The sequence below is a fragment of the Miscanthus floridulus genome, chromosome 9 (assembly GCF_019320115.1).
Source record: "Miscanthus floridulus cultivar M001 chromosome 9, ASM1932011v1, whole genome shotgun sequence".
Lineage (NCBI taxonomy): Eukaryota > Viridiplantae > Streptophyta > Magnoliopsida > Poales > Poaceae > Miscanthus > Miscanthus floridulus.
In genome coordinates, this window is record NC_089588.1 from 7,596,593 (window position 1) to 7,618,326 (window position 21,734).

The following is a 21,734-nucleotide window of genomic DNA, read 5'->3' on the forward strand; positions in this document are numbered from 1 at the left end:
CCGGGATTATAGTTTAGTCCTAGACTAGATTTTTCCACTCACATGCCACGTTGGTTAATTTGACTTATGCTAATACTTATATTGAAATATTGTGAGAGCTCTTGCATATCTAAAAAGTAGCTCAGGCCGCGTTTAGTTGCCGGCCGAAGTTGGCGTCGCCGGAATCGTAGAATACTGTAGCGCACAGTAGCATTTCGTTTGTATTTGGTAAAAATTGTCTAATCGTTGTCTAATTAGGCTCAAAATGTTCGTTTCGCAAAGTACAACCAAACTGTGCAATTAGTTTTTGATTTCGTCAACATTTAGTACTCCATGCATGTACTGCAAATTTAATATGATGGTGAATCTTCTTTTTATATAGTGCCAAAGTTTGGATTTTGGTGAACGTGCCTCAAGCGAATCGGGTTTATTTCCCTTCGTCTAAAGCTGCTTTTTTTTTGAACTTGTCTAAAGCTGCTTCAATGTGAAGAAACCACATGGTAACTTGCTGCCCTGGCTTTGGTCACGTGTTTCTTCTGCTTTTGGTTTTGGTTCACCACGAGGCTTCGACACCGCGTCCTTCCGCCTCTTTCGCCACCTCTCCTCTCTCCTCTCCCCAAACCAAACTCCTCCCACTCCAACTCCTCAATCCGAGCAGTGTAGAACTCTCTCGCTCGCCCTACCCCGGCCTTCAAAAAAATCCAATCTTTTCGCTCCCCTCCGCGGTTTTCGGAGGCCGCACGGCTGTGAGATTGATCAATCCTGCGCGGATCGAGCCGCAGGCACCACCAGTTCCAATCCAATCCCCAGGTGGTGCTCGCGGACCGCAGAGCAGAGCCCGGGCGGAGCATGGGGTCCCGATCCGCCGGCGCGATGCTGTGGCTGCTGGTGTGCGCGGCGCTCCTGCTGGGCTGCTGCCAGGGGAGGTTCGTGGTGGAGAAGAACAGCCTCAAGGTGACGGCGCCCGACGACCTCAAGGGCACCTACGAGTGCGCCATTGGCAACTTCGGGGTGCCCCAGTACGGCGGCACCATGGTCGGCTTCGTCGCCTACCCCAAGGCCAACAGGAAGGCCTGCAAGAGCTTCGACGACTTCGACATCTCCTACAAGGCCAAGCCGGGGGCGTTCCCCACCTTCTTGCTCGTCGACAGGGGAGGTGAGTGACCGGAATAGCGTAGCACGAAGCGATTGCTTCTCCTCCTCCTTCCGGCCGCCGGACTGGCGGTTGGTCTCTGTCAGTGGCGGAGCTCGTGAATCTCGACGCCTAGGGCCACTATCTAAGCACCTAAACAACCCAAGCTCAGCCATTCACAGATAATTCACAAAAGTGAACGAAAAGATGCATAATTTAGTGATATATCAATTCCCCGCTTAATCATACAAGAAATTTGGTAAAACAATAACACGGTACAAAATAAGTATGTAACTAAAGTGATTTGCTTCATGCCTTTATCCTCGCCTCCTGTATCTGGATCAACAAAGCATGCTACTTAGGCCAGAAACAACTGAAAACAAAGTTGGGAATGAAACATTTAACATTGCATATTTGGAAATTAGGGACAAGTGAACGATGTGCTGACAGCTAGTGCTAGCTTGCTCTGGCCGGTCGCGGCGGTGTGCTATTGGTCTGCAGTGCAGGAGGCCAAAAGCTGTTGGTCAGCTTGTGCTGTGCGGTTTTGCCTTTGTTGCAGCCTGCAGCAGACAGCAATGTAAGAGTCGCTGGCCCTTGGCCGTCTGCGGCTGACCGCCTGACCTGTCCCTGCAGCATACCAGCGCCGCGGACGCTTACCAGCGCCAGCTCCTCGATATGGCAGCGCGCCACCGGCTGCCTGGTCTCCTTGAAGTAGCAGCACCGCTGATCATGGTCGCTGAGCCCCTGATGTGGCCGTTCCGCCGCTCGATTTTGGCCAGCGGAACACTGGCGTTCGATTTGGCCAACGCTAGCGGTGGACGCTACGTGATTCGGTGCTGGGGTTCTCGATTGGAACGAGCGCAACTAAATGAGAAGACAGGGCAGGCTGTTGTTGGGCTGGGGCACGAAGAATTACTGGACAAAGTTTCGGCCACCTCGATTGAGCCCTGAGACTTGAATGGTGCTAAGTGGGGTTTTTGGGCCACGTGTAGGGCCACGGCCCTAGTGGCCCTAGGCCCATATCCGCCCCTGGTCTCTGTTAGGTCATCCATGCGTGGACTGGCGGTTGGATTGGATAGAGACATAGAGATAGAGTGTAGTTGAAGGTTTGACCACAGGTGCCCAAATTTATGTTTATTAGTCGTGTGGTCTTCAGGTAGATGCGGTGAGGTTAGATCGTTCCATGTGATTGCTTTGAATACCCGTTGACTTGATTTGGTACAGACCTTGATGTGTGCAGAAAGGGAATTTAACCTGAGAGCTTAGCTTACTGTCACTGTCTTGGTTTTAGACAGTCCTATTGTGCTCCACTGGTTTTTGTTTTCAACCAACCTGCTATTTATTTAACACTCCTTCCTGTCTGTTCTCAGATGTTGCATCCTACTAGGGTTCATCAAAATAGACAATGGATTTGCATATAATAATACAATACAATGCTTGTTGTTGTTTACAGATTGCTACTTTGCAAAGAAGGCATGGAATGCACAGAAAGCAGGAGCAGCGGCGATCCTTGTCGCTGATGACAAAGACGAACCTCTAATTACAATGGACAACCCTGAGGAGAGTGGCAACACGGATTATTTAGAGAACATCACTATTCCTTCGGCGTTAATAACCAAGAGCTTTGGGGACAGGACTCAAGAAAGCAATTGACAAAGGTGACATGGTTAATGTGAATTTGGATTGGAGGGAGGCCCTGCCCCATCCTGATGAGCGTGTTGAGTATGAATTTTGGACCAACAGCAATGATGAATGTGGCCCAAAGTGTGATAGTCAGATTGATTTTGTCAAGAGCTTCAAAGGAGCAGCGCAGGTGCTTGAGAAGAAGGGCTATACGGAGTTCACTCCTCACTACATCACCTGGTATTGCCCAGAGGCCTTCATTCTGAGCAAGCAGTGCAAGTCCCAGTGCATCAATCATGGGAGATACTGTGCACCTGACCCGGAACAGGATTTTAGCAAAGGATATGATGGCAAAGATGTGGTGGTCCAGAACTTGCGCCAAGTTTGTGTCTTTAAGGTTGCTAAGGAGCACAAGAAGCCTTGGTTATGGTGGGACTATGTTACTGATTTTGCGATTCGGTGCCCAATGAAGGAAAAGAAGTACACAAAGGAGTGTGCTGAAGGGGTTATCAAGTCGCTTGGTATGTTATATTTGCATCTGGTTTCCAATGTTTGTGGTGAGGTGCAGATCTGCAGTATTTATACTAAACTGGTTTATAATTTACAGGCATTGATCATAAAGCAATAGATAAGTGTATTGGTGATCCAGATGCTGATGAGGAAAACCCTGTTCTGAAAGCTGAACAGGATGCACAGGTTAGTAGTACTTCAATGTGAATGCGTGATCTTTTCTGTTCATCCTATTGTTGATCTGAACACATCATCATCGCCCACTTTGTGTAGATTGGCAAGGGCTCTCGTGGTGATGTTACCATCTTACCAACTCTCGTAATCAACAATAGACAATACAGAGGTATGTGCTATTCTATGTATCCCGTAAATTACGATAAGGAGTTTGCTGAGATCACCAGATGAACTTATCCGAATCTATGTTTCTCAGGGAAGCTTGACAAAGGAGCAGTTCTTAAAGCACTTTGTGCTGGTTTTAGGGAAACCACTGAGCCAGCTGTTTGCTTGAGTGAAGGTTGGTGCATTGGTTTCCCTAATTTTTCAATATTCAGTTGTTACATGAGCTTATACTTTCAAGTGTAATTTGCATGTAGCATGCTCTTAATGTTCATTCTATTTCAACCTTAGATATACAAACAAATGAGTGTCTAGAGAACAATGGCGGCTGTTGGCAAGATAAGGCTGCTAACATCACTGCATGCAAGGTACATCCTGCGGTGTTAGTTTTTTTCCCTTGAAATTGAAAATTTGGTTTATCAAATATTCGTTCTGTTTAGCTTATGCATATAATACTTGTTTGGTTTACATACAGGATACCTTCCGTGGAAGAGTTTGCGAGTGTCCAGTTGTGAAAGGAGTAAAATTTGTTGGTGATGGCTATACTCACTGTGAAGGTACACTACAAGGCATCAGGAGATTCATCTTTTGGCAGTTTCTTTTATTATATGTTAACAGATCTTCTGAATTATAACATGTGATTTTTTTTAGCTTCCGGATCTGGGCGATGTGAAATTAACAATGGAGGATGCTGGAAGGATACCAAGAATGGTCGGACATACTCTGCCTGTACTGTAAGTGTCAGTTGAGGTTTTGCTGTCCTTAAAACTGCCATATTATCAGTAGGATCCTGTCCAGTTTTTTTCAAGTAAAAAGTGCTTATAAAATCTGATATTTTGGTTCTGGTGTCTGTAATATGCAGGATGATGGCTGCAAATGCCCAGATGGATTCAAGGGTGATGGTAAGCACAAATGTGAAGGTAAGAGACATTTCCTGAGGCTCATTAATCTTTCTAGAAGTGCTTGCCTGCTTCTGCTGTAATGCACTTCAGAATTGCCTTTCGCTGTTTTGCCATATCATATATCATTGGACTTCTCGCACTTCCCTTGCGATGCTGATGTGAAACATGTTGTGACAGATATTGATGAATGCAAGGAAAAGACTGCATGTCAATGCAAAGAATGCAAATGCAAAAACACATGGGGAAGCTATGAGTGCGGCTGCAGTGGAGGCTTGCTTTACATGAGGGAGCATGATACATGCATAAGTATGTAGCCCTCATACATGTACACTATCAGCTTATTATTGAGTCGCAGTTTTCATGTTGAATTCGTTAACGTTAGAGGTCATAAGTTAGCATAACTTGCTGGCTACCTCACCTATTAGAGGCATATGAATCATATAATTTTGGATTTTTGCTCTGACAACTTGACAGTTCAAGCTCAAAACTAGCAACTATGCTGAATATAGACATGAGCTTGACACTCGAGTGATGCTAATTGGGCATTTGTTATACTCAGGCAAAAATGGAGCATCAGAAGCAGGCTGGGACTTCTTGTGGGTCGTCTTCTTCGGCCTTGTTGCAGCAGGAATTGCAGGATATGCAGTGTACAAGTACAGGATCCGGGTAAGAAATAGGCAGCTTGTATCTGCTGATACTTCTATGTTCATTACCTTCCGATAAATCTGGGTTGGCAATTAATTCTGTTCTTGCATTGCCCGTGCCTACAGAGATATATGGACTCAGAGATCCGTGCTATCATGGCTCAGTACATGCCCCTGGACAACCAAGGAGATGTCCAGAGCCATTCTCATCATATTGAGATGTGAGGTGGATGCAGATTTGATGAGAGGAGACCGTGACTTGGTCTAGCTTATATACACTTGAATTAGATGTGCATAATCGTAACGATCTTATTTGTAGCATGCAGTCTTTGAACAATTTGTATCGGTGTGGTTTCTGTGTTAGGCTGTACCATGACGTGGTCTTGTTTAGTAATAATTTGCCATCTTTTCTTTCAGTGGCAATAAAGGAGATGGCAAACGGGCATGACTGGTGTTCAGTTATGTTTTGTGATCACTGATCAGTGGTAAAGAAATTTGGGCGCCTAACATAACAGAGAATTGTGCCTGGTGTCAATTGTTTGATCCATGATGCTAGTCCATTGAATGACATTGCTCCATATGTAGAACGTGTTTGTTTGAGGCGAGTCCGTAACCGAGAATTTTTTTTCCCCTCTCATCTTAAGTACTGTTTGGATATAAACACACGTGGCGGGTACGTCACTTGATCATTGTGGCAAGTCTGCGTGCGCGAGAGGCAACTAAAATTACCTGGGGAACTACTGTTCTCGGGTGAGACACCGGCGTCGAACCCAGGATTCGAACGCGGGCGCGCAGCGTGCTCACCTGCACGGCTTGCCAACCGAGGCAGAGCTCGTTCTCAACCGAGAAAGTTTTGTTCGGACAGTTAACCTAGTTCTAAGGCATTCCAGTTTCAAAAAAAAAAAAAAGTTCTAAGGCATTCTGTGACTGATGCATCACATTCCCCATTTAGCAGCATCTGATATTGGAACAGGTGAATTGAAATATGAGATCGACAGAGCTGAATAGCTGATGCTTATTGTTTCGTCAGTTGTACACTACGTTGAATGGGGCTAAAATGAAGCACAATTCCTGGGCAAAAGATGCAGCATTCGTACAGGTGTGAATGGTATCTAAAATGGTCGAACAAAAAACCAGTTCAAATCTAAAATCCTCTTCGATCCTTCATGCTCGGTTCATGTACTGCCCTGTTCTTGAATCAACCAGAAAATCATCGCCTACATTCACAAAAGAGGGCACAGTGAGAACAGCTCCAGTTCCAGGGTTGCAGTTGCAGGGCTTTGTTTTTTTTTGAACGCAATGGCAGGAGCTCTGCCTTTCAATTAAGTGGGAAAAGATAGTTTATGTACAGTCTAATTTAGTCGAGGAAAGGAAAAGAAGCTCCCCTCCCCCCTGTAGCATGTAAAACACCCGGCCCGCCGGAGAGGGGTCATCTGCTACCCATAATCGATTGCTCTCTTCCTTTGCTCTATATCATCCTTTATCTTTGATGCCACCTGCAGCACTGTATGTATCTTGTTGTCGAAGATTCTCCTATTTCTTTCTTTCCAAACGTTCCAGAAGGTGTAGATTAGTGCCCCGTTCAGCCTCCTACGTTCTGATCTTGGCACTTTCGTCGTCACATCTTCCCACCATGATCTTATATCGGTGGGTTGCACCTGGGGTTGCTGCTGGATCTGAGGGAAGTTCTCCCACGATAGGATATGATTCCAAACCCCCTTCGCGAAGGGGCAACATAAGCATAGGTGGAGGCCGGTCTCTAAAGGGCCATTGCAGAGCACACATTGTTGATGGTGTGGCCACCCTCTCCTCTGTAGGTTTTGTGCCGTAAGAATTTTATCTTGCGCTAAGATCCAGGCAAAAATCTTGCATTTGTTCTCCACATGCGCACTCCAGATCATCTCTGTACTGAATGAGGCGAGCGAACCTCTGAACTGTATCCTGTAGGCCGAGCGGGTGGAGTATTTCCCATCACCGGTCCACCGCCAGGTGATGGTGTCCTGGGCGCCTTGCTGCAAGTGTACATGTTGTATTCGTATCCAAAGGGACACGAACTCCTCAATGTGGACAGCGGAGGTGATTTTTCTCTGTAGCTTGCGTATCCAACTGTTGTTCCGGAGTTCTTGTTTCACCGTTCGGTTTTTCCTTGAAATTAGGCAAAACAAGTTTGGTGCTAAGTACCTAGGCGCGTGTCCCTCGAGCCAGTTTTGGTGCCAAAAACTGGTCTTTGCACCATCCCCCAAAGTTATATCGATTGAGGAGTTGAAGAGGAGACGGTCATCATCAGAGCATGGAAGCTCGTAGCCGTTCCAAGGCTTGTGGTCGTCCATCCATTCCTGCCAAAGCCATCGCAACCGGAGGGCTCTCCCAAATCTATCAAGGTCGATGACGCCTAAACCACCCAGATCTTTTGGCCTGGTAACAGTTGGCCAGTTAACAAGGCAGTGTCCACCATTGGCGTTCTCCTCCCCCCTCCATAGGAACGATCTTCTGATTTTGTCAATCTTTTTCTTAGCCCAAGCAGCTAGAGGAAACACAGTGAGGTGGTAGGTTGGCATGGAGGAGAGGACAGATGTTACAAGAGTGAGACGTCCCGCTTTGTTAAGCCATCTTCCTTTCCATTTGGGTAACCTTTGCCCAATACGGTCTATGAGAGGTTGCACGTGTATTTTTTGCAATGCTCTGATGTGTAGCTGCAGGCCCAAGTACTTGCAAGGGAAGGTCCCTCTGTGACCGTTGAAGGGTGAGAGGGCTTGGTCTAGATCGACTTCTGCACAGCTGATTGGGTGTACCGAGCTCTTTTGTAGATTGATATGTAGCCCCGAGAATGAACCAAAAGCGTTTAGGATGGCTTTGACGGATTGAACATCATCATTCGTTGGGCTGATGAAAATGGCGGCATCATCCGCATACATGGAGGTTCTCCATTTTGCCGCCGCTATTGGAAGAGGGGTGAGTACCCCTTGTTCGGTTGCCCGGTCAAGCAGTCGTTGAAGCGGGTCCATAGCAAGGATGAACAACATGGGTGATAGCGGGTCCCCTTGACGGACGCCTCTTGCATGGCTAAAAGGAGTCCCCTGACGGCCATTAATCAGTGGTGTGGAGGTGGATGTACGCAGGAGAATAGAGATCCATTCTCGCCATCGTTGTCCGAATCCTAGGGCTTGCAGAATCTCAAGCAGGTACCCCCAATGGACCGTATCAAAAGCCTTGTGGATGTCTAATTTCATGAATAAAGCCGGTATCTTTTGCTTGTGCAACCTTTGAACCGCGCCCTGGACGTATAGAAAGTTATCATGGATGCTTCTCTTTTTGATGAAAGCGCTCTGGCAATTGGAGACAAGTTGGTTGAGTCGGGGGGCAAGTCTGTTTGCTAACACCTTAGAGAAGATCTTCGCAATGCTGTGGATGAGGCTGATGGGTCTGAAATCAGTAACTCTTGTTGCATCTGCCTTTTTGGGAAGGAGGATGATGCACGCCGAATTTAGCCATTCGAAGCCCTGGGCGTTCAAGTTGAATAGGCTGTTCAGTGCCGCCATTATATCGTCCTTAATGATTTCCCAACACGCTTTGAAGAAGGCCCCCGTGAAACCATCTGGTCCTGGTGCTTTGTCAGAAGACATGGAAAAAATATTGTATTTTATCTCTTCCTGGGAGAAAGGCAACTCTAGATCGGAGAGATCGTGTTGGTTGTATCCAAGGGATTGCCAATTTAGTGTGGAAACTCGCTGTGTCGCGGCACCAATGTGATTTTTAAAATACTCTCGAATGACCTTTTCTTTCTCTTGATGAGCCACCGCGACCCCCCCTTCCGTATGCAGACAATGTATGTAATTCTTTCTCCGGCGTGCATTTGCTCTAGTGTGGAAGAACTTTGTGTTAGCATCCCCACAGCGAATGTACGTTAGTCTTGCTCTCTGTCTGATTCTTGATTTTTCGATGGCCGCGAGTCCGGTGCTGCGGGCTTTGAGGCGGCGACATAGGTGAAGTTCTATGTCCGTGAGCAACCTATGCTCTTGGGCTGCTTCTAATTGTAGTAGCACTTCTTTCACTATTGCGAGTTGCATCCTTGTATCCCCTATCTTCTCTCTCTTCCAACGCTTGATGCCTTTTGCCACACGTGCCATTTTGATGTGTAAGCGTTTGATCGGTAGAGCGGTGGCGACCGGTCTATTCCAAATGTCGTGAACAAGATCTTGGAAGCCGTCCATCTTAGTCCAGTAATTTTCAAAGCGGAAGGAAGCGGTGTGATTGTGGTCAAGTTGTCCCTGGAGCAGCAGCGGTGTATGGTCCGACATGAGCGAAGGTAGGGAGTGCAAGAAGCATGATGGGAAGGACAGCTCCCACTGGGGGGTACATAGTAGTCTGTCGATTCTAGTGAGCGTGGGGTTTTGTTGTTGATTGCTCCAGGTAAATCTACGGCCATTTAGCTTGATTTCTTTGAGTCCCAAGTGATCGATCGTCGCTCTAAATGCCCCCATGAGACGTCGGTTGAGATTGGCGTTGTTTTTATCTTCCGCCTGGTAGATGAGGTTGAAATCTCCGAGGATGAGCCATCTATCATTCTCCGGCGGCGGAATGCTTTTCAGTTCTTGGAGGAATTGAATTTTGGCGTCGTCCCCTTGCGGCCCATATACCACAGTAATTTGCCACGTTTTTGCATCTGCCCTCATCTTGATTTGCGCGGTTATAGTGTTCGCGGTAAGTGCAATGTCGGATAGGTCGAAGAAGTCTTCGTTGACCGCCAGGAAGATGCCTCCACGTGTTTGTTCCGCCGGGAGCACACTATAGGAGTTTTCAAATTTCGCTCCGACTGTTCGGCGAACTACATTACGTTCCATAGCTTGCATCTTTGTTTCTTGTAGACATACAATGGTGGCGCCGGTGGTTCTCACGAGCTCACTAACTGAGTCCTGTCGGGCGCCATCATTTAGCCCCCTGACGTTCCAATTTAGAACCAGGCAATTCAGCTGTGCCATATGTGAACCACTGGTACCCTACGTACAATAATTCTTCGTGAGTAGGCAAGTCGGAAGCCATTTGTTGGTTCAGTATAGTCAATAGGCAACAAGGTAAGGCCACAGTGGCGAAAGCACACACAGATTATGAAAACATCAACACGTAGTGGCCGATACAACTGAAAGCCGCTGGCTGTAGGCACGACGATACAGAGCACTTGCTCCCTGCACGCTACCAGGTGACGGTTTGTTGCAGTTGGGTGGGAAGGCGACTGTAGGCCTCTGGCTGTCGCCGAACCCAAGCGGTACACAAAAGATGTGGAGCTCGAAGAGCTTCCGCAGTGGCAAACGATTACTACCATTTTTTTTTACAACGGGCGACCCCTTTGCGACATCAGACCTCTAGGCATGCGGCAGCGCCTCGTTGGCGTCGAGGCCACACAGAGCCGTCATTGCCTTCACGGCGTCGTCATTAAGTGGTCCCTTGTACAAGCCGAAGTAGCGCAGCAACGCGTCGTCATGGCTGAGTCCTTCCCTGTCGAGGATGCCCAGTCTTTTCATCAGCACCTGCCTGGCCCTCGCTTGGGTGTCACCCCTTGGCCAATTCATGGCGGCTATGCGGACGCTTCTACGCGCCGGTAGCGGGGGCTTCTTGCGTCGATTTGGTGTGCTGTGCTGACGCGGCTGGACCTGCAAGATGGGTGGAGGCAGGGATTGTGAAATTCCCTGTAGGAAATCAGATACCAGAGCATCATTGGCGTTCGTCGTTTGGGCGGCATTGTTTACCTCCTCGTCGTCGGCATTCTGTTCCTGCCCCAGTTGTTGAGGTTCATTTGCCATGTGTGCGCGGCTGGTGCTGTTGCCGGACACCCCGCGGACACGGCGCCTGGAGTAGACCGCGCCAGGGCGGAAACGCACCACCTGGGCATATCTGGCCTGCTGTGTGTGGGCGCGGGGCGCACGGAGGGGGCCTGGCCTCCTGGCGTAGACCTGGCCCGTGCGGAAGCGTCGGTCAGCCACGAGGCGTGCACGCTGCTCTGTCCCGACGTCGCGGTCGTCGGCGGGGGGAACCTGCAGTTCATTCATACAGGTAGGAGAAACGTTTCCGGTTAGGTGCCCCGAAGAGGAGTCGTTAGCTGGTTCGTATGTGCCATGTGCAGCGGCATCTGGAGGGTCGTTCGGTTCGCAGGTTGGAGGGGCAGAGACCAAAAGGATGGCGGGCGAGTCGTCGCATTGACTCTGTTCTACACGCACCTTGGGAGGGCTCGGCGACGGGTGGTGGTTGTTGCCGTTGCCTCCGTTGAAGTCCGGTGACTTGCAGCGCAGGCGCGGCGACGGTGATTTTGAGCGCGATGTCGTGTTCCTCGGCTCCGAGCGCGCGCGCCTGTGCGGCCTACGGTGGGTCGCCCTTTCCCTGCTTCGTCCCCTGGCTCTGCGGAGGGCCTCAGCCGGGTGGATGACGAGGTGGTGCCGATCCCCCGTGCCAGCATTTGCAGCGTCGCCGCGGGTCGGTTGTCGTGCACGTTTGCGAGCCGCGTCCCCGCCTGTGGACGTCTGGCGATCCCCGCGGCCGTCCGCGTCGCTGTGCAGTGGTCGTCGGCGACCCCCACGTTCCGGGCTTTGGTGTCGGCGGCCACCGTGCCTGGACGCGGAGCGCTCCCGCTCGCGGTCCATTGGTGCCCTTGACAGGCTGCGGGCGAGCCGCGAGTACCACCTGTCCCCGTGGCGCTCACGGCGCCCACGATGGTCGCTGTCGTCGTCGCGGTTGCCGCCCCGGGTGTCAGCCGGTGGAGGGTCGTGGCGGTCGCGCGGCATCCTTTCTCCATCCACGATCCCGTAGTCCCACGTGAAGACTCGGGGGGCAGCGGCCCGGCCGTCTCTGCCCGGAGGGTCCTCCACCAAGTCAAGGTGCACCAGCACCCTGAAGGTGAGTCCCCGGCGGCCGCGGGTATCCTGCGAACAGTGGGCCTCCGTCTTTCTGCATGACAAAGTCAGCCAGGTTACCTTCGGGATGTCGGATGGGTTGTGCGTCCACGCCCAGACGCAGAGTGCCCTGGTGTCGGCACGGTCCAGCGAGGTCTTCTCAACGTAGTCGATGTCGCAAGCTCTGGCGACCGCCCTCTTGGCAATGCTCTCGCTCCAGGCGTGGAGGGGGATGCCCTCGAGGCATAGGCGGACGCGGAACTTGAGGTCGCAGATTTCTCCGTGTGTCACCAGCTGCCAAGGTCTTGTGTGGATGTCGAGGTTGCGATAGGGGAAGGTCCCCCGCGACACCGCCTCGTCGCGGTGGTGCCGGTGCTTGAAGTCGACGAAGAAGTCCTCGGGCGCGTGCCTGACGACGGAGACGTCTTCCGGACGAACCGGGAACTGGTTGCAGATGGCCCGCTTGATGATGTCCGGCTCAACCACCGGGCGGCTCCCCCCCAGCCAGGCCACCATGCCATGCATGGAGAGGCGGTCGAGCTCCTGGTCCATTGAGCCCACGGAGAGAGCCACTGCACAGGTGTCCAGGGGACGGACGGAGGGGTCCCCGGGCCTGGCCATGCCGCTCGCAAGCAGAGGTGGGAAGTTTGTTACGTCGAGGGGAGGAGGAGCAGGCTTGGGCGGTGTTGTTTGCTGCCTGGCGACTGAAGATCTTGTAGCGCACACCTTGCTTTTATGTCCCCAGCGGCCGCACGAGAAACAGCGCACCGGGTCCCTGCAGGTCGCCGCGGCGTGGCCAGGGGCGAGGCAGCGGAAGCATTTACCTCGCAAGCGCCGCAGCAGCTCACCACTGAGATGATGACGCGCTGAAATGACCTGGGTGGTTGAGGGTGTTGAATGCGCCTTGGTCTTGAACCCGGGGAGACGCCACCAGTATCTCGGGCGCACCATAGACCAGCCCTCCTCACCTTCGCTTGAATGCGCCGCACCGGCCCCCTGCCACGCCCCGGAGACGGGGTTGGGTCTCCCCCCACGGGAAGGCGAAGTACCCCCAAAGCCGGGCGGAGACAGGATAGTTGGAGATGACAGGTCGGCGGAAAGAGTGCCGCGCCTCCCCGACGCGGATCTGAGGCAGGATCTTGCAGGCGCAGTGATGGTGGGGTAGTAACGCCTCCCCGGACGGCAGGAGAGGGTAGCGGCGAACCTAACGCGTCGGGACGACGCGCCTTCTGTCCTTTCCGACCCTGCCGCAGCAGCAGCGGACCCGGCGGAGGTGGCGCCGAGGCGGAGAAGATGCCTCGGAAAGGGGGCAGAGGACACCCCGTGCGCCGCAGCGGACGCAGCGGCGGACGCCCCGGGGCCCGGACGGCGGGGAGACGGCGTACGGGACGCGCAGCGGCAGTATGGCTGTTCGATCTGTGGCCGTGAGCCACCGCGGGCGGAGCTAGCGGGATGTGGGGGACGGCCGCGGGGAGGGGAGCGCGTAGGAACACACGGGGACCGGGGGCCGCGGCCGGCGGCGGCGGATCTGGGCTGGTGGGCGGCGTACGGGGGCGGGGGCGGGGGCGGGGGTGGGGGCGGAGGAGAGGAGCGTAACGGTTCCATGATAATTCTGTTCTGGCCTTAGACACTGCAGGGCTTTGTTCCTCCTACAAAAAACAGTGACAATATGATCCCAGTTCTGATGACGTCAACTTCCATCAGAAGAAATGGCCGACATAATGTTGTGCTCTTTACAACTCGATTGCGTCTGATTACTTTTAGTTAGCAACACGCTTTGTTAACCAATTGCAGGTACTTATCGCAAAAGCATACTTGGTATTAGAGAAATCTGTACCTCGTGCACTGTCGCTTGCCCCAGGGGTCAGTATCAGTTACAGTCAGCCTCACAGTGATGGGGAGCTCGTCCCCCCCCCCCCCCCCCCCCCCCCCCCCGGTTCTATAGAAAAAATTATGAGAATGAAATCATTAGCCAATTGCATAACAAATAATCTGAAAGGTAAATAGGAAATACCTTCCCATTCCAGTACAGCAAATTGCAGTCCATTCCTTCTTTCAGTCATTTTTGCTTGTCACCGACATCTGCTTCGTTTAACCGACTTTCTTCGAATGTTGTCTGCAAGGGAAATTGACAAGAGCATTGTAAGATACAAATGTTAACATAATTGTTTACGTATATCAGGACCGTAAGTTTACAATTTGCCCATGAATCCAGAATGTGGCTATTTTGCATTCGGACATCATGTTTCCTGGGAAGACAAAAAAGATCTACTTTCTTTTTCCTGAAAAGAAAATCGAAATTGACTCTCTCTCTCTTTTTTTTTTTTTGCCAAAAGCTGTAGTTCTTTGCCTCTATTCAAACTTCTTACATCACAATTTGGAGTTCCCCTTGATAAAACAAATAAGGCAAAATAATGCTGAATTACTTCAACAATTCCTACAGAATACAATACACAGTGGGTTTTCAAGCAAGTATAACGGTACAAAAGATGATATAAGATCTGCCTCAGGGTGTTGAAGACTTGAAGTGGGACAAATTCTGCTGAAAACCAAAAGGCAGGGTGGTCACTGCAGTACCATTCTTTAAGAAGGAATCCTGAGCTTAAGTCAGTTGGTTAGATTCCTTGTGGTGGAATCTGCTCATCCGGGTTCAAGTATTCGACTTGGCACGGGTGCTCGTATTTTTCTGGATTTATTCCAGGATTTAACGGCGTTGTGCTTTCAGTGGTAGGCGACGTTCCTGTCGACAACGAGACGTCTGTGGTGACTTCGTCAATCTCGAGATGTGCTGGCTGAGTCTTTCGGAGGTGCTCATAGGGGTAGGGTTTACGTACGTGTATTCATAGGGGTGAGTGTACGTACGTGTTGAACGTCTGCATCTGTACTTGTGTAATTCGCAAAAAACAAAGAATAGCCAGGTAACATATCTTTTCATTAATAAGAAGAAACATACTCCGTAGTAAATACAAACTTAATATAATATTTTCATTACAAGAATTCTTAGAAAACTATCTAAATACAAAGATCACCTCTAACAATCGATGGCATGACAAAATTTCATGAAACATAAAGCAAGGATGCTTAGCATTTTCACTAATTATTTTGGTGGTTGAAGTGTGTACGAGGTCCATGAATACGAACTGGGAGCCATCCTTGTACGTAAATTGCTTGGTCTCCTTTGAAAGGGACGGTTCCTGTAGCTGAAAGTGTTAATGGAGAAGTGACCATTAGTTGCTTCATTCATAGCATATGTAGCTACGGAGACTAATAAAAAGCAAGAGATCGGTTGACTAAGCTACATCGCGTGCTAGCAGTTTTTTTGAAGAAGATAAAATACAGAGTGGGAAAAGAAAAAGAGGTGCTAAATTCTTGTCAGATTCAGAAGATGTGGGTTTGAGGCGAGATTACCGTACTTCCAGCTCGAAAGGTTTTCTCAACTAGTCAACTGTGTTGCCGGTGACATAGTTGCGCATTTTCGTCCTGACAAAGGCAGCACCTTTTCCAGGCTTGACGTGGAGAAACTCTGTTGTTGGAAGGAGACGAGAGAAATTGGCTGGCATGTTTTCCATAACAATGACATACGTTTTGCGCAGTGCCTTAGGCTATACATCTTTTGGACACACAGAGGTAGCATCCTTTTTCATTCCAACAAAGACTAGAGGTACATGGACTTGATAAGCAGTTTCCACAAATTTCTGCTGAGAAGTGAGAGATGTCGGTGACCTAGAACTTTCCATGGCGCACCGCCGACCTCGACGTTGACGCCGACCCTGATGTCGTTGCTGGAGACCGCGTTGACCCCTGCAAGCATGCGCGTTGACCTCTGTGCTTCTGCAAACCGATTGAACAACACAAATTAATGTCTGAATGCGAGATACAAGGCAATGGCATGGATACAAATCTTTAACAGAACTGTGTCTACCTTGTGAAGTATTCTGAAACTTTGGTCTTGCCTTTCCCGAAGAAGCATCCATTCTAAGGCCAAGTCATACTCGATCGTGTTGGGCTGGGAACAATGTGAGGTTGCTACGGCCTTCTTCTGCAAAAGAAAAGGAAGTTGTGTAAAATATCAAGCCAAAGACACGCAGAACATCGCAGAGCTTATAAACATTAAGCGCCCACCTGCTCGTCACGCTGCTTTTGACCAATTTTGACATGTGAGGAGAGGTGCCCAACAAGATTCACTGAAGGTTTTGGAACCTCAAGTAACCCTTTGCTGCAGTAAAGAGGTCTGCAAGTTATACATTAGGCAAGAATTATCAGTAGCCAACCAAGAAAATCACGCCAGACAAACTTTGTTCTAATTCATAAATTCCAACAGTTGCTTGTGTTAGAAAGGGGTCTCAAGGAAAATGTTGCTTGTGTTAGAAAACAGATTGAAGAATCAATGTATCAGAGCATCACCTAAGAAGACTCTTTGTTCTAATTCATAAATTCCAGCAGTTGATTTGCCAGGAGAGTTCAAGAATTGACAAAACAAACAGAACACCACTTGAAGAAAAAATAGTTACAGAATAAGATACAAGGTAGATTACATTAACTACAAACACATACCTTCCACCAACAACCAAGCCAGAATTGATTTTTGAAATGGCAGCATCAGCAGCATCTTTAGTTTTGAATATGGCATATGCTTTGCCTACAGATAAGAAAACCACTTGTAGTAAAATTGCAAGAAGAAAAATATCATTCTCCCATCAACTGGACATAGGTAACTATTTATGGAAAATCTTTAAGGAATAGTTTATGCATCTGTCAACAGGTTACTGGGCCAACTATCAGACAAGACTTTGGACGCTAGGATAAAGATCCAGATGTCCACTCCCTTCCCCCTTCACTACATCAACTAGATAATACCAGGTCATTTTACACAGCATTGCCACCCCAACCTTGTGATCACTATCCCTGGTACCAGAATGGCTTGCCAGTGAACACCTCCACAACTGGCCATCGTCCCTCCCTCCTTTGGTATTGTTACGCATCTCCTGCCTGCATCGGCCTCCTCTCTATCTCCAGTGAGATGGCCCTGCCCCACCCTCACCAGACCAGATCCATGCTCGCCGCCCACTGCCTTGCTAACCACCACTTTGATGGTACATCATCACAGCATAGAGCCCCGCCCAATCGGTGGTCTTCCACCATCGCCGCTGGGCTAGTCACCTTTCCCCACCTACCCCCCCTCCCCCCACAGAAAAAAGCACGGTCCCCACCCTCACTGTATCTCATTCAACAGATATATAGCATTTTTTCCTTTAATTAGTGAACAACTCACCATTGTTTGGATCATCATAAGTGGGGTGGTTAATGGGCTTCGCAGTGCAACTTAGCTGTAATGCTTTACGAACCAGCTCCTGCAAACATGGTAATAACAAAGCCCAAAACAAACAGAGTAAGAACATTGAGATTAAAAGGAATGAATGTACTGTTGAAAGAGAAACTGTATGAGACAATCATAAGTTACGTGGGCAGAAGTAGAATTGCAACCGAACAGACAGCAATAGATGTTCACATATACTTGAAAAATACTAGGCCAGGGATACAAAGGAGTAGCTTGGGCTTTATGACAACCAAAAAGACAGGATGCTACTTGCTACCTCTATGTCAGCAGGTCCAAACCGAATATCAAGATTTTGAATATAGACAAGAGTCCCCTTATCATCAGCCATCTTTAGTCTGTCATCCCATTCCTGAAATTCCATAAAAAAGATCATCATAAAAAATCCAAGGCCAAACAAGATATTAATCAGTTTGTGGTAATTTTGAGTAATAATGATTAATGAATAATCAAGCATGGGTATGGCATGCTTCAATACAACAACAAATGCACAAGAGACCATAGCAAGGAAAGGTCACTCACAATTTTAAACCATTTGCTTCTGTCCTGTTAAATGGAATAAATAATGTGTTAGCAAAAAGGAAACATGGAAAATCAGTAGAAGACTCTGTAAATAGCAATTCAAAAATATATAGCAAAAGCAGAAAGAATGTTCAGATAAATGATCCATGAACAGGAAGAATATTGCTTGTGTGCAGTAGGTATGGGATAAGACTTCACCCAGGTTGGCAGTTCAAAGTTCATAAAGATTACGGCCGTTGGCAAATAATGAATCAACAGAAAGCAGCACAAGATGACCATATGACCTACTGAACTTGTGCTGTGCTCATTAACTGCATTGTTATGTCTCATTCCACCTCTCAGACCAATAAATAGAGAGACATGGTATGGAAAGGTGTAAGCATTTACAAAACTTGGTATGCGGCAATTTAGAAAGATGCAGTTATGTCTCCTCTCCAAAGGCTGTAACATTAAGTACAAAAGGAGCACACTTGCATTCCTGTAATGAAACGTAAGAGCAGAAGTAGCATGTTGGATATAGGAAAAGTAAGTCCAGAGAATTTACGATATTCTTTGGCGGTAGCTCCAAAGGTCTTTGTTCAGCAGTCTCTGGGGCTATGTCCTGCTCTGTAGTTACTTGGGATAATTTCAACTTTTTTGGCGGCCTCTCCCCAGCGTGAGCATCCTGTAACTGTGTATGTTTGGGAATGTTCTCCATAACTGCAGACCGTGGAGGGGCAATCGAAGCAACTGGTTTCTCATCCTCCTTGACTGCTGAACGGGAAAGGGGAATGGCAGCAACTGATTTCTTATCCTCTTTCTTGACCACAGGCTGGGAAAGGGGAATCGCAATGGTTGGTTTCTGTTCCTCCCTGACCTCTGATTGGGAAAGGGGAACTGTGGCAGGCGGATTTTCATCCACCTCCTTAAATGCTGGCTGCGGAAGGGGAAGTGCAGCAGCCTGACTTCCATCCTCCGTTTTAACTGCTGAAGGGGGTGCAGGTACTGCGGCAACCATACACTCATCCACATTTGGATTCAGCGGAACATTTGTACCAGGACTGGATATGACTAGCTCATCTTTTGGATTCAGCAGAACATCAACTGCACCAGAAGGACAATAGTTAGTATACAATTCAATTGAAAACATTACCAGATAAAATTGGAGGGCACAAATCAAGTATAGATCCTCTGCTGACCTTGCACTGTAGCAATTTTATCAGGCAATTGATCAGAAAGTGTTAAACTTTTAACATCAAAGAACCTATAGAAGATATAATCAGCAATGTCTAGTTCCTGAGGAGAAGGTTGACGATTCCTCTCGTCCTTTGAAATACATATAACAGTGCATTTTCCAGCAACAGCTTCCTAATTGAGAAATAAACATATAATCATTATAATATTTTAATACGAACAGAAATCCAAAAATGGAAAGACGACAGATTTAACATTTACATATCTCATAAATAGCTCAGCAAATGTTAACTTTAACTGTTCACCTCCAACTAGAATGATTATATTATTGCTATGCAAACCAAGCTAGCTCTGCTCAGGCTTTAAAAAATGAGCAGGTGAAGTGTGACAAACCTTGGTGCCTCAATCAGGCTTGGCTGTTACCTACTTATTTTCAAAAATATATAGTATTGCAATTGATCTATGCAAATTGTTCACACGTTTTTATTAATCAAATATGCACGAGAGCTGCACATCATTGCATTAAGAAGAACCCAGATATACAACATGCCTGGGAGTATTATGTCAGAATACACAAGTTTAAGGATGATGATAAAGAAAAACAAGACAGAACATGAGTGAAGTTATGAGAGACATACCAGTGGGTTGATATCAGCAAGCCCAGTACCTTCACCACAAGCAAGAAAAATCTCCTTTCCCATCACAGGGCCTCTTAAATAATTCTGAATCTCATCAGGGTGGAAAAACCAAAGAATTTTTACTTTTTTAGCATTATTTTGCTCCCAAATCTTCACTATTTTTCCAATGTATGGTTCAGTTTCACCATGCTTAAATAGATAGACACAGTCATACAATGAATACTTCACATTGTCCAATGTGAAGGACCCATAGAACTGTATATCCATCTTGACACCACCTGTTGCTCGACGCTTGCCCCATGAGAATTGGATTGGCTCAGCATTCCCATCCATTCTTGTGCCGATAAGTGTTGGCTCACTCACTGCACACCATAAGCCTACAATCAGAAATCCACCAGACTAAACTACGAGGTAGATAAAACAATATCAGGGAAATTAAGTTGACTAATAAAAAATGGTTACAAAGCTCTAAACTAATTTGTGGAACCAATGATGCTGCCAGCCAACTATTCAAAAACTTTAACAGCCACAAGAACCAAAATTTTAAACTGTCAAAAATACATATGTGAAACTTGAAGTAAAGTGTGTTCTCATTTTTTTTCCCAATACTTTTTTTTTTAATTTGATGTGTTACCTAGAGTTTTCACGATGTCACCAACATATTCACTATTTTTCTGAAAGGCAATTGAGTAATATATTCACTATGCTTCTGAAAGGCAATTGAGTTGGCGGACACTTGTTCCAGTTGTGCAATTGATTGAAAGTTGAAACTGAAGACAATGTACATGTTGATGTCTAGCTTTTAACTATATTAGTAGAAATAACTCTTGTACCTTGAAATCAAAGATATGACCGCAAAACACCAAAACTTTAGAAAAATGGAAATGTATGCACTTTCCATACTTAAGGACAGTTGCGCGACATTCTTTTGGTGTCAAAAAGACATGCTACATAAATAGAGTATCAAAAAGTCTGAAGATACTTCAATTTCCAAGATGCGAACATATGACCCGATACCCAAAACGACGATCCGATATTAACTGGCATCAAGCTTGAGAATCACAACTTGTCTGTTTTCCACTTCACTCGCATAAGGGGCTGACTGCAAAAGCTAGTGCAGAAGGGAGAATTCCTAAAACAACAAATCGATTTCGCGACACATCACAACCTACCTCACCGCCGTGGCCAATTAAGTTCCTAAATGCGCATACCATGAACAGACCAGAGCAGTGCAGGCCAATGCTGGTTATGGGTGTCATGAACATATATAGCAGAAGCAAAGGCCCCTCTCCTCAACAACGAAACCACTACAGAGAATTGGGGAGAGAACTCACAGTCCGTGTGTCCTATTCACTTTCAGAAGAAAAAACGACAAACCGCCGGACTCGCTACATCCTCTGTCTAGCACGAATTCCACACGAGCACGACGAGCACGCAAGCAATCCCCAAAGGTCCATGGACGCCGAGCGCTCAGTCAGAGCCGCAGAAATGGCGGCGGCCACTGCTGAGCGAAGCAGCCCCGCGGCGCAGGCAACGGGGCCGCGCGCCATGCACGGATTAACGGATCCATTCATTTCCATCACGGCATCACCAGACGGAGGAGGGGTGGGCAACAGGGCAGGTACCTCGCGCTGGGAATCCTCGCACAGTCGGGGCCCCTTGTCGCCACCGGTGCGGCGGCGGGAGCACGTACGGGAGGGGAGGCCGCGGTCAGGGGAAGGGGGTGTGGTCGCCGCTGCCTGGGCCCCCAACGGCCCAACCCACCCCACCTCGCGGAAAAAGGGAGCGAGGGTGCCCGGAGCGGCGTCGGCGGAGGGGATCGTCGGCCTGTGAGCCGCTGCCGGTGTCCGAACCCTAGTCTCTCTCTCTCTCTCTCTCTCTCTCTCCGTACGAAAAAAAGCCCTGGAGACAGGCTCACACTCGCACACAGGCACAGGAGCCCAGTTCTGAGTTCTGACCGCTTCTGCTGCGTCCATCCCATCCCATCCCATCCCATCCCATCCCATCCCACTCCCTCGGGAAGCCAGCCAAAAGTGGTTGGGAGCCGATTCCCTCGGAA

At 48.3% G+C, this 21,734-nt stretch overlaps 2 protein-coding genes and 1 pseudogene across 3 annotated transcripts; 1 reads left to right on the forward strand and 2 right to left on the reverse strand.

Annotated features, from left to right (window-relative positions):
• Nucleotides 1-555: 555 nt before the first annotated feature.
• Nucleotides 556-5,657, forward strand: LOC136481274 (vacuolar-sorting receptor 1-like). Its single transcript, XM_066478636.1, is given in 13 exon segments — nucleotides 556-1,135; nucleotides 2,565-2,746; nucleotides 2,748-3,255; nucleotides 3,342-3,430; nucleotides 3,518-3,587; nucleotides 3,675-3,758; nucleotides 3,872-3,948; nucleotides 4,056-4,137; nucleotides 4,232-4,314; nucleotides 4,443-4,500; nucleotides 4,660-4,788; nucleotides 5,042-5,148; nucleotides 5,253-5,657. Coding segments are annotated over 13 exon segments (1,875 nt in total). The 5' UTR covers nucleotides 556-828; the 3' UTR covers nucleotides 5,352-5,657.
• A 633-nt stretch (nucleotides 5,658-6,290) lies between these two features.
• LOC136483360 (uncharacterized) lies at nucleotides 6,291-15,576 on the reverse strand (annotated as a pseudogene).
• Nucleotides 15,550-21,609, reverse strand: LOC136483359 (protein ANTI-SILENCING 1-like). Of its 2 annotated transcripts, none has more exons than XM_066480386.1 (11): nucleotides 21,301-21,609; nucleotides 19,676-20,037; nucleotides 19,043-19,211; nucleotides 18,409-18,947; nucleotides 17,865-17,888; nucleotides 17,602-17,694; nucleotides 17,280-17,358; nucleotides 16,562-16,646; nucleotides 16,130-16,238; nucleotides 15,930-16,046; nucleotides 15,550-15,838 (listed from the first exon to the last, which is right to left on the reverse strand). In XM_066480386.1, the coding sequence occupies exons 2-11, from the start codon at nucleotides 20,006-20,008 to the stop codon at nucleotides 15,731-15,733; spliced, it is 1,656 nt and encodes a 551-aa protein (XP_066336483.1). In that variant the 5' UTR covers nucleotides 20,009-20,037; nucleotides 21,301-21,609; the 3' UTR covers nucleotides 15,550-15,730. The 2 variants fall into 2 exon arrangements, with proteins under 2 accessions (XP_066336483.1, XP_066336484.1); XM_066480387.1 differs by having other exon boundaries at nucleotides 19,676-20,052.
• Nucleotides 21,610-21,734: the final 125 nt, after the last annotated feature.